A 12,967-nucleotide genomic window follows, 5' to 3' on the forward strand; every position below is an offset into this window, starting at 1 on the left:
AATTCTCCAAAATAAAATAGAACATTTTATATTTCTGACCAACTTCACTTTGGTATTTTCAGTGAGGGGTTAATAAGTCAGAGGAAATGAAAGAGAACTAAAATGCTGAATAATTTCAATGTTTTCAATTTATACTACAATACTCCTAAAATCGACGTTATGTTTTGAGGTATGCATAATTTGCTTTAGTAGCAAATCACCATTGAAATGACTGGACTCGGGGCGCCTGGGTGGCTTGGTCGGTTACGTGTCCAACTTCGGCTCAGGTCATGGTCTCACGGTCTGTGAGTTCGAGCCCCGCGTCAGGCTCTGTGCTGACAGCTCAGAGCCTGGAGCCTGTTTCAGATACTGTGTCTCCCTCTCTCTCTGCTCCTCCCCTGTTCATGCTCTGTCTCTCTCTGTCTCAAAAATAAATAAACGTTAAAAAAAAAATAAAAAAAATGAAAAAAAGAAATGACTGGACTCGATGTTGCTGTTAGTCTCTTTAACTCGAAGACCTGTATTCTCGGATCACAGATGAGAAATCACAAAACTCTCCAAGGGAAACTTATGTGAAAATACCCAACAGTCTAACACTGCTGTTACTACTATCAAAAACTATGTGTTTTTTTCAAGTATGCAATATGTGCTGGTGGTTACTAATATTTAATTATCATGACGCTGAGTAATGTGTTACTTTTAAAGCTCCTCTACTATTTACATATTCTTTAGGGTAAGAATCATTACTCAAAAAATAATCTACATACATCATCTTTCTATTTTAAAAGTAATACATGTTCACTGTGTTTCTGTCTGGGAAAAAAAACAACGCTTTTTAGTAAGACTGAGATTATAAATTCTTTACACTTTGAATCCAAAGAAAATTATAATGAACAAGGAGTAAAATAAATGAAATGATAACATGCCATAAAGGCTGATGTGTTGTGTGTCTCACCTTTCAAAGCATGTGTCTGAGCTCTCCTACTGACAGCCAGAAGTGACATCAATGCATTTGCAGCAACTCTTTTCAGGACATCCTTGGAGGGTTTTCCTTCATAGCACTGCAAAAACATATATCAAACTGCCTTGAAGAAAAACTTAATCTGGAGCAAAACTGTTGTGAATAAAAGATGTGGCCTATTTAAAAGGAATTGCTAGGTTTCAACTACTCCATGAAATTCACTGGAACTTGATAAATCATTAAGATTTGAGACTGAGAATGCTCTGTGTGACAAGGACTGCAGATGAAATTTACAATATGGAAGAGACCACGATGTGAAGGAAAAATTGTACTTAGTATGAACACATAGCATGTTCATGCGCTTCATCAAATTCACCAGGGAGTGCACATACATACATGTTAACTTGTTAAAAAGGGTCCTCAAGAAACTGCTGAAGAGGAGAACTGCCATCAAATTCCTTTCTTCTTCAGACACATTCCCCTCCTTCAATTTCCTATTGTACCACTGTACCTCAGGTGATTTGGTTCTTTCCATCTTTCATTTTTTTTTTTTTTAACATTTATTTATTTTTGAGACAGGGAGAGACAGAGCATGAACAGGGGAGGGTCAGAGAGAGGGAGACACAGAATCTGAAACAGGCTCCAGGCTGTGAGCTGTCAGCAGAGCCCGACGCGGGGCTCAAACTCACAGACCGCGAGATCATGACCTGAGCCGAAGTCGGCCGCTTAACCAAATGAGCCACCCAGGCGCCCCTTTCCATCTTTCATTTCTACAGTAACATTTATCTGTCACATTACATGCTTTTCAAAAAAATATTTAAATTTTTTTAACTTATGTAAATTTTAAAAATCACTTGTAATTTTGAAAATACTAATATTTTGATATATTTCCCTTATACATTTGATAATTTTGAATTAAATTTTTTTTCATTATTGGGGTGCCTGAGTGGCTCAGTCATTTGAGCAATTTGACTCTTGATCTCAGCTCAGGTCACGATCTCCCACTCGTGGAATTGAGCCCCCTGTCAGGGCTCTGTGCTGAATGTGGAGCCTACTTGGGATTTTCTCCCTCCCTCTCTCCCTCTCTCCTTCCCTTCCTCTCTCTCTCTCTCCCTCCCTCCCTCTGCCCATCCCCCACTCACACTTGCTCACTCTCTCTCAGTAAAAATTTGTTTTCATTATCAAAAATCTCAAATACGTACAAGAGTAAAGGAAATGAAATACCAAACGCCCATACTTTTTGGAAATTTTTGGCTGAACAATTTCTAGTAAATACTAAATATCATATACTGTCATATTCCAATATACATAACCAGAAAGCCTAACATCATCACGCCTAACATATTTAACAATAATTTGTTGGTATCAACCTAATATCCAGTCCAAATTCACATTTTCTCTTTCGTCTCAAAAATGTCTCCTCACAGTTGGTTTACTGGAATCAGCACTGAATAAAAGCCCTCACACCACATGTGCGCATCTCCTAAATCTAGGCACTTGTCTTTCTCACACCTCCCGACCCATCCACCAGGGTTTCCATTCCATTCCCCTTCTGTTGCTGAGTTTTTGAGTAAACCAGACCAGTCATCCTCTAGAACGCGCCACATCCTGGGTCTGTCTGCTTGTGATGTGAACTTGTCTTCTCTGCTCTATATTTCCCATTTACTGGGTGCTGCAGCTCTAAAGGCTTGAGAACATTCAGGTGAGATCTTTTGTGGTAAGAGTGTCATGTGGATATTCACATAAATTTTAATTACAGTTTCAAAGAGTTCATAAATTCCAGGTGAAGAATCTAGAAGTTCCTCATATGATTTACAAATATTAGATATAATTCAAATTCATAATTTTTCCTTCCACCAGTAATTTTCAATGGTCCAGTATTAATCTCAAAATGATACAATCTTACATAAACTATAGAAATACACAGACACAGCTTCACTCTTCCTGATTGACCTGTACTTGGCACTGTGACCCTAGAAGAGCCTGCAGAGTGTGGGGGCCCTTCCAGCCCCACCACCATGGGCGGAGTGATTCCGTCTTAAATAGTGGTTTCAGCACGTAGGCTGCTGCCTCCAACCAGGCAGGTCCTTATTTGGCCAACGAGTTAGATACTAAATGCCCAGGCCCAGGGATGCTTGGCAAAGATCACATTCCATAGTCATGAAGAAGGTGAGGAAAAAGGCAGTAAATTATTTAGGATAATGAATTTGTTTGGAGTACAATCATTATAGTTAATTATGAGAATCCTAATTTGTCTATAAGCTTAATCTTCACCATTAATAAGAAAGCTGCTCTCGTATACATGCCCTTAGTGCACTTTCATGTATTAATGTTTTGAGAAAAACCAAACTGATCTCATTGAAATATATGATTCATCTACTCTGTGCAGATTTGAGGGAGAAAAAGGAAGTTAGAGTTCTAGGGTACCAGTGGTTCATATAGATGTGTCTTTTATTCCCGCATGAAATCTCATCAAAATGATAGAAGTGGGATTAAACACCAAGACAGACAGACAGACACTCAGACGCTCACACACTGACTTGCTCACTGGCTCACTCACTCACATGACAAGTCTGGAAACTAGCAAGCAGAAAGATGAATGGCAAATGCATCAGCAGGCTTGAGAACACAGAATACCACCCCTGTCCATACAATGAATTGCCAACAGCTGAGGGAATTGAGCAGCAGGTACTCCTGGAAGTGAGAGCAAAGGAGGACTGTTTGAAAAAGCTCTGAGAAGCAGCTCAATGAACAGATTCTGCCCACCACCCGCCAATCTCTGCACAGCCAAGCCACTCTTCCTCCCCACCCCTTATAAGAAACCAGAGACTTAGTCTCTGGACAGGATGAATTAGAAGGGTTCTAAACTGGGGCACCTGGGTGGCACAGTCGGTTGAGTGTCCGACTTTGGCTCAGGTCAAGATCTCGCAGTTTGTGGGTTCGAGCCCTGGGTCAGGCTCTGTGCTGACAGCTCGGAGCCTGGAACCTGCTTCAGATTCGATGTCTTCCTCTTTCTCTGCCCCTCTCCTGCTCATTGTCTCTCTATCTCTCTTTCAAAAATAAACATGAGAAAGAAGAAGAAGAAGAAGAAGAAGAAGAAGAAGAAGAAGGGTTCTAAACTGACAGAAATGAGGCATATTTCCAAGTGAGGGTATTACACTGAAAACAGGAAGGATTAAGTGATACATGCAAATTAATTTCTAAGACCTCAGCTCTCTTCCTTCCACTTTGCCACAAAACATTTGGCGGTTGGCTTTTCAGCTCCAGGCAGGAGATGAGAGATTCTTAGGGAATCTGACAAGTTCAAGAAGGCAGGCCACAAAGGGCCCCGGCCCAATTGCCTTACACAGTACAGCCTGCAGTTGACAGGCTCCACTCAGATGCCCAGGGCTTCCAGTCTACTTTAAGTCCCCCAGTTTTAAATGCAGCAGACAACCAACATTACCATGTACCAGAGAAAATCCCCTAACCAGAAACCAGAAATCAAAATAAAGAGTAAAAAAGAGAAGAAAAGAGACCATGTAGGAAGAAGAAAACTTAGGAGTCCCAAACATATAGAAGACACGAAGTAGATGGGATGTCAGATGGAAAGAACTTCAAGAGAGACCAGCACAATTAGATTAAATTAGATTAAATTAGATTAAATAGATCCCCTCCCCCCCGAAACTTCATCAGGAAAATGCAGAATGCTGAAGACCAAAAAAAGATTCTTAACACTCCCAGGAGAGAGAAACCAGAAATCACAATGGCTTCAGACTTTTCTACAGTAACATGAGAAGTTAAAGGGGAGAGACAAGGCCTTCTCAATTCTGAAGTGAAGGACTTCCAATGTACAGTTCTCACTGAAGTATAAATTTAATGTAAGGGTCGAAAAAGACTCAGATGTCTAGACCTCGAAAAAGCTGCTTATGCACCTTCGTTCTGGAAGCGACTAGAGAACAGACTATCCAAAGAAGGAGTGAAGCAGGAAAGGAGAACACGGGAGACGTGAGACTGCAGGAATTCCCCAGGAGGAAGGCGAATGGAGACCCCAGGATCTCACTGCACACCAAGCAGGTCAGAAGGAATTGGGAGTGACCGCTTCTAGAACACGAAGCTAATGAAGTTCTGACATTTCTGAATATACGGAGAGGGCATTCGATTGCTGGCAAAGAGCATGGAGCTAATCAGTGATAACAGAAAACTCAGCAAATTTAAAAATAATACAATTTACCTCTAAGAAAAAAGGAAGCTGTGCAGGCAGAGAAAGGGAGACATTGTCTGCAACACAGTTCAACCGTGCACAGCATTTTCACAGATGTACCACCCCATGCTGCCTCATCTCTAGCCACCGTGAAGATACAGGATAGCAGGGAAATGAGAAGGGAGTCCACTGCGGCCAGGTAGGTGGGTGGGGCCTGGAAAGGGAACTCAAGTCTCATTTTCCAAAGCAGGAAGTCAACGGATAATGTCCGCAATGGAATAACCAAGATAGACAAATACAAGCATGTTATTCAGAGACACGGAAGGGAAACTATTAAACAACCAGCTAAACGAGGTATGAATAGTTGCCTCTAAGAAGAGGAAAATGAAGGAAGACGTCTTTTACTTTGCATATAAACTTGTAAACCTGTTAGGCACTTTAAAATGGGTACACAGGGGCGCCTGGGTGGCGCAGTCGGTTAAGCGTCCGACTTCAGCCAGGTCATGATCTCGCGGTCCGGGAGTTCCAGCCCGGCGTCAGGCTCTGGGCTGATGGCTCAGAGCCTGGAGCCTGTTTCCTATTCTGTGTCTCCCTCTCTCTCTGCCCCTCGCCCGTTCATGCTCTGTCTCTCTCTGTCCCAAAAATAAATAAAAACGTTGAAAAAAAAATTAAAAAAAAAAAATAAAATGGGTACACAGAAAAACAGATATGAAAGCCAAAAACTAACAACAGACAAAAAACAAGCAGGTCTAACCTATAGTAAATCCATATACTTTTCAACATACACCAAAGGTCAGAGTAGAGGATTTAATTTCTATAATTTTCCATGTAGCACTTATTTCAGACTGAGAAGTCCTTCTGAGCATCTGTGCACAGAGCAGGAGCACGGGGCTCAAAGCACGAGAAGCCCTGGAGACAAGAAGGGGGAGGCTAAGATTACATGTCAGATAGCTGAAGGGATGGACACCAGCTACTGGATGATGCAGACACACAAAAGAGGAGGAGGATACTGAGCAAGAAACAGTTTGTCTTTTTGTCAACCACAGAAAGAAAGAAAATCAGGACTCAACGTAATTTACCTAAATTTTATGCTCTTTTGCGGTGCCTGGGTGGCTCAGTCAGTTAAGCATTCGACTTCATCTCAGGTCATCATCTTGTGGTTCTTGAGTTCAAGCCTGACATTGGACTCTGTGCTGACAGCTCAGAGCCTGGAGCCTGCTTCCAATTCTGTGTCTCCCTCTCTCTCTGCCCCTCCCCAATTTTTTTTTAATTTTTTTTTAATGTTTATTTATTTTTGAGACAGAGAGAGACAGAGCATGAATGGGGGAGGGTCAGAGAGAGAGAGAGAGGGAGACACAGAATCTGAAACAGGCTCCAGGCTCTGAGCTGTCAGCACAGAGCCTGACGCAGGGCTTGAACTCACGAACCGCGAGATCATGACCTGAGCCGAAGTCGGACGCTCAACTGACTGAGCCACCCAGGCGCCCCTGCCCCTCCCCAATTTTATGCTCTTTTTAGATCTAATTCCTTCTATACATTAAGTGATCTAGGTATTCCAGGTCAAGACTTTTTGCTTTCTTTCCAAAAAGCATGGATATAAAGAACAGGTTTTTTAAATTATAGAGAATACTCCTTGATTGACACAGCAGTATCTCAAATAGATAAGCTCTTCTCTCCAACAGATTTACTCTTGAACTTCACCACTCACTAAACACTAGTGCAAAATATATCTCCTAAAAATGTGAAATAAGACTTTTTTGTTTCCTTCCATTACTACCCTTAGATATCAGACCAAATACAAGGAGTAAAATTAATTCAATATCTCAATTATGAGCAAAATCTATTATTATAGCATTTGTATTAATCTTGTGATCCACATTTATTTGCAAATGAAACATTCTGAGTATCTCACTAGGTAAGGCAAAATCACCATTAAGTCATATTTGTTCAATACGTTACGGTCAAAAGATAATATGGTCTCCATGGTCAAAACATCTGTATTGTAAGACATATATGTCAAAAGACATAATAGTTTCTCAGAGCATATTCAAACCCTCAAACCTCCTCAAATTGGAATTATGAAAAAATAAACTTGTACATTATTTAAGATACAAATACCAAATGCAAACTTTTAACATGTATCCTCTGTGGGAGAGTGCGATAAAGCAGCTGTTTTAAAGATTCTCTGCCAAAACATTTTAATTGAAATTACAACATAATAATGTATGAGGAGGATGGAGAGTTTTAGCACCAGCTAAAGCTTAATACAATTCTCTCCTTTTGCATTGGCATTTTAAGAACTGAATCACAAGAGGTTAAGTGATGTGCTTAAGGTCACACATCTAATATTTTTGAGTAAGATTTTACAGATAATTGAAATAAACTTTCGAAGGTCACGATTTTAGTATACTATTTCTTCCGACAATTTAAAGAGTGCAGTTTACTTTCCTTTGTATAAAACCTGCCCCAACCCATAGCCTACATTCACGTATATTAAAAAACATGTAATTTATCATTATGTGTTGCTGTTTCATAACTCACATTTTAATAACATTTTAATTCACATATCTTTATATAGGGCAGAGCAAAGAAAACATAGTGTTTGTAGTTTAATAAAGCTCGTAAATAAATGTCCCATCTCACGTCAGGCACTTCCTTTCTTTACTTTCTTTGTCTTGAACCTGCTTGTGTCCTTCTAACAAATGTCATGTATTCATATTCTACTGTTTATATGAACAAGAAGAGTATGATTTATTAGGAAAAACAGTTATTATAATTGGTTAAAGTATCCATATCCACATAGAATACTTTGTGTCTTTTGTAATTTGGAAGAAATGGAGAGGAAAATTGGCTAGTCGTTAGGAAAATCATTGAGATGCCCTGTGGCTCTAGGGTACCTCATTTTCTTTGGCCAAGAAGGTAACAGTAAAAGATTATAAATGATAACTTTTACAATGAACAGTATTACAAAATATTAAGGAAAAATAAGGGCAAAGTAAACTTAGAAAATTCCTGTGGCACAGAATTTTTACTACGTACATTTATTTTAATCTGGTTCATCAACCAACATGGACCCATATTTATCACAAGCCTAATCATGATTTCTTGAAACAGCACCAGCAACAAGCAAGAAAAACAGCTGGGAAGTAAAATACATTTGGTTTGGCCTAGCTGGAGGTCTTTCAATTTCACCTGGTCCAGGATTGGCTGCAGGACCCATGGTCATGGCTGCGTTCAAGACTCCCAGAGAGACAGGGCATTCCGGGCCTGGGCAGGGGGCGGGGGAGGTGCACTGCCCTCACTGAGGGAAAGAAACGGATGCAGGGCTCCACAGGTCCTTACATTCCTTGAGGGGAAAGTGTGTCCATAAGAGCCTAGGAGAAAGGTGCCCCACCAAAGCCAAAGTTAGGAGATTAATAGTGCTTTTGAAGTGGGGCTGGGCGACCACTGAAAAAGTGTGAATTTGAGTTTCCTCTTACAATAGGCTTTCAAATGCAAAATCAGATAAAGCCAGTTGCTTTGATGGGAAATGAGATAACTGGCACACAGCCATCCAGCTTGGGTTCTGAGCTGAGTGGAGCAAGAAGGCAGTAGCTACAGAGAAGCTGGGGCCTCCTAAGAGTAAGTGACTTCGAGCAATGCTGTGGGGCTCTCTTCCCCCTAGAATCTCAGCTTCCCAAGGAGCTGCTGGAGATGGGAGAAAATGTTGTGGGACCTTTATCAGTCTCCTTATCTGTGCTCTGAACGTAACTGTAGTCCCTTGGACAAAGGAGACGGAGACAAGAGTCTGCCAATAGCCCTAAGCTTGGGGCAGGTTCGAGCTGGACGGGGAGCCGTCCTTGCCTCTATCAGCCTTGTCTCCAGTGCTCCCACATAATGGAGGCTGCTGCCCCAAACCCAAAAGTGGCCATTCCAGCAAGATCTGTACATCCATAACTCCCACAGGCAGAAAAGGGGCAAAACCCCCTAATTCTAAGAAGCAAAGGGACGACAACAAATCGGCAGACTAGAGCAATCTTCTGTCTTTATAAAATGTGGCAGGCTGACTGGGAAATGGAAGCAAATCCTTCAAGGCAAAAGTCGACTTCTTTTCTACCTTTCAGCAAGAAGTTAAAAATCATAAAACCATATGACTATTAAAAAGAGGGATTCTTGGGGCGCCTGGGTGGCGCAGTCGGTTAAGCGTCCGACTTCAGCCAGGTCACGATCTCGCGGTCCGTGAGTTCGAGCCCCGCGTCGGGCTCTGGGCTGATGGCTCAGAGCCTGGAGCCTGTTTCCGATTCTGTGTCTCCCTCTCTCTCTGCCCCTCCCCCGTTCATGCTCTGTCTCTCTCTGTCCCAAAAATAAAACAACGTTGAAAAAAAAAAAAAAGAGGGATTCTTAATACTGAAAAGTCTAGCAATTTCCTATTTGTAAAAACAACTATGCAACTTAGGAAACACTTCAAAGTTTTTTTGTTAATCTATTTATAAAATCATACTTTACTGATTTTAGAGTGTTTTCCAATGAACGAAATTCTTGGTTCATGTTTTAGGAGTGCAGAAAGTAAGTTTATAACACAGGCAGCATGGTTTAGAAAGGTGGCATTTTCTCACAAATATGCCAATTAAGTCCACCTACCTCTATATACAAACTACCTTAAATATATGTAATTCACTTATATAAATCAAATGTCATTTAGGTGGACATATTTTCAGAGACATAGACATGTCTTTAAAATGGCAAAACAGGGGCGCCTGGGCGGCGCAGTCGGTTAAGCGTCCGACTTCAGCCAGGTCACGATCTCGCGGTCTGTGAGTTCGAGCCCCGCGTCGGGCTCTGGGCTGATGGCTCAGAGCCTGGAGCCTGTTTCCGATTCTGTGTCTCCCTCTCTCTCTGCCCCTCCCCCGTTCATGCTCTGTCTCTCTCTGTCCCAAAAATAAATAAACGTTGAAAAAAAAATTTAAAATGGCAAAACATTATGAATTATACCTGCATTCCTGAAATATAATATTATAAATTATAATTATAAATTTTATTTATAATAAATATTTATTATTGATCATTTATATATTAATTATTATAATGAATAAATAAATAATATTCATTATAAATATAAATAATATATAAATGTAATAATAATATTTGGTCATGGCATGGCACACTATTTTGGTGAACTGCTGGATTTAGATTTCTACTATTTCATTTTGAATTTGTATAGCATTTTCATTAAAGAGCCTAGCCACCAACATCAGAGGGCCAGGAACACAGAGGAGATTGTTAATTTGACTTCATATACCTTTATTTAAATGGTCAAAATGAACATTAATCACTTTTTAGTTCAAATGATTGAAAAAGATTTGTACAAGACAAAGACTGAAAGTCAATTTACTGAAACACTAAAAGTTTTGAAAGACCAAGAAATCACATACCTGAAGAATTACTTCATTAAGTCGTTCTAGAGATTTCTGATTTTCCTGAGTTTTGTCAAGGAGTGAAGTGATTGATGGACTGTGGCATAAATTTGTTTTATCCTTATCCTGGAGACACCTCTTTGCTTCTTCAGTCAAGAGGACAGAAAGGAACTGCAGGCTGGCAGTACACAGGGTGGGGCAGGTTATAGACAAACCCACACAAGTGCACAACATATCTAAAAGAGATATGCAAATGTTTGAAAACAACTTCAAAATTAAAGAAGTGAATCAGACAGATCTGAGTAATTAAGTTTATAGCCTTTTTATTTCTAATGAAGTAAAGTTATCAGTAGTTATAAGGATCATGAGAATAACTCTAGTGTTTGTTTAAAAATAAATAGTCAATATTAAGACAACACAATCAAGGGATCTATTTAATTTTCATTTCATTCTTTTTATATGGGTTGTTTTTTGTATGAAGGTGTGTGTGTGTGTGTGTGTGTGTGTGTGTGTGCGCGCACGAATGGACATATACACAGTATTTGCTAAGTCCCAAAATAAGAGGATCACATATATATGAATATTGATCACTCTGGGGTCTACTGAGATCCACAAAGTTTCTAGAATTTTTAACATTTTAATTTTTATTTCAGGGCTACCCTAAAAAAATTAATGTAACTGTACTCTGAATTATCTAGATCTCTGTGTAATTATGTTTCTGTTTTCAAACAAGTTGATGCTAAATAGTACTTAAAACAAGAGTATGCAGTGTTGACATGATGTAGAAACAAAGGTTTCACGGCAGTTCACAATAGAGAACAAGAGGGGTACCTTGGGCGCTCAGTCGGTTAAGCGTCCGACTTCGGCCCAGGTCATGATCTCACGGTTCCTGAGTTCAAGCCTCGTGTCAGGCTCTGTGCTGACAGCTCAGAGCCTGGAGCCTGCTTCGGATTTTGTGTCTCCCTCTCTCTCTCTGCCCCTCCCTAGCTCACACTTGCTCGCTCGCTCTCTCTCTCTCTCTCTCTCTCCCTGTCAAAAATAAACAAACAAAAAAAAAATAGAGAACAAGAGTGGTTATGGACAAATTTGCAAACATAACACAGATTAGGAAGAATAGGCAAGCCAACTCAAAAGAATCTACGCTGAATCAGTCATTAATTTCCTCCTGTGAGCACTGATTTAATCAAAGGAACATCTGATGTGTTATATTAATTTTATTAATCTGAGTATCACGGGTTTATGATTTTGTTACGTTTTACTTTTCTATTATTTGGAATTTATACCTTTATAAGAGTTATAACTGTAAGAATTTTCTACCTAGATTCAGGCTTAAAGAAATTCTTATTCTCTTAAGTAACATAAGAAAAATATTTTAGTGTGTCACTTTATGAGAATTATGTTCATTTAAATGATGTCTAAATATTTTTTGAGTTTGAGAAAAGACTGTTATAGATAACATAAGTTACAAAGTGATCATGAGATGTTTTAAATATTTATGAGCACATGGGATGGAAACTAAAAACAAAGAAAAACACCATGACAAGGACTAGCAATGATCATTTTTATTAGTTAAGTTTCCATAAACATTACTACTATCAAACCTAGCTGTTTACCAGTAGGTATTTCTGATTAGCACCATATTACCATGCATGTGTTTTGTAGATAGATTTTTAATTTAATATGTCCTTATTTTATCACCAGGAAAACCGTGTCAGGTGAACAGTGTTCAAGCAGAGCTGAAGGCGAAGGGCTGGAGAGGAAATGAGTATTTCATGCTTTACAGGTCATACGCCTTTGTCACAGCTCTTCCACACTGCCACTGTAGCAGGAAAGCAGCCACAGGCAAGAAGTACGACTGTGTTCCGATAAAATCTTCATCAGAGCGAGCGGCGGGCCAGATCTGACCACTTGGTGTAGGTATGCCACACGAGTAGGACCTTGCTTTGTATTATGAGTGAATCAGGGGGTAAGCTAATTTCCCCACTACGGCTGTAGGAAAACCTCAATTACACAATCTCTTTCAGTTTTAATCTCTCTTAACAAAATAACAATTTCTAAATGGACGCTATTCCTATTAGGGTAAACTCAGAACTCCTATGTCCAAACAACTAACAATTCTGTTTCTTATTGAACATGTATTTCCCTATAAATATTACTTCAAAACTACCACTCTGGTCACAAAATGTGTCATCCATCTAAATTTATAGAATGACCAAATGAGAAAGTAAAATATGAAAAAAAAAAAATTGGTGATAACATGGAAACTTAAAATAGAACTCAATTTTGAATACATTTAAACTAGTTATTTTTAAAAAGTAACATAAATGTTATTTATAAGCATTTATGTTAAAAAAAAAGGTCTTCTTGCTATGCTAAAATTTAAGAGACTACATCAAAAATTAGTAGTTATTTAAAAGAATAATTTGTCGGAGCATCTGGGTGGCTCAGTTG

At 39.5% G+C, this 12,967-nt stretch overlaps 1 protein-coding gene across 8 annotated transcripts in view; it reads right to left on the reverse strand.

Moving 5' to 3' along the window:
* The window catches only part of RTTN (rotatin), a 163,832-nt gene that overhangs the window by 21,344 nt on the left and 129,521 nt on the right, over positions 1 to 12,967 (reverse strand). For all 8 annotated transcript variants that reach the window (XM_045041165.1, XM_045041164.1, XM_011288133.4 and 5 more), the window contains 2 exons: positions 10,535 to 10,752; positions 935 to 1,040 (listed from right to left, as the gene is read on the reverse strand). In XM_045041165.1, the coding sequence (XP_044897100.1) occupies positions 935 to 1,040; positions 10,535 to 10,752 (324 nt within the window). The remainder of the gene's footprint in view (positions 1 to 934; positions 1,041 to 10,534; positions 10,753 to 12,967) is intronic.

Source organism: Felis catus, chromosome D3, assembly GCF_018350175.1.
Source record: "Felis catus isolate Fca126 chromosome D3, F.catus_Fca126_mat1.0, whole genome shotgun sequence".
Taxonomy (NCBI): domain Eukaryota; kingdom Metazoa; phylum Chordata; class Mammalia; order Carnivora; family Felidae; genus Felis; species Felis catus.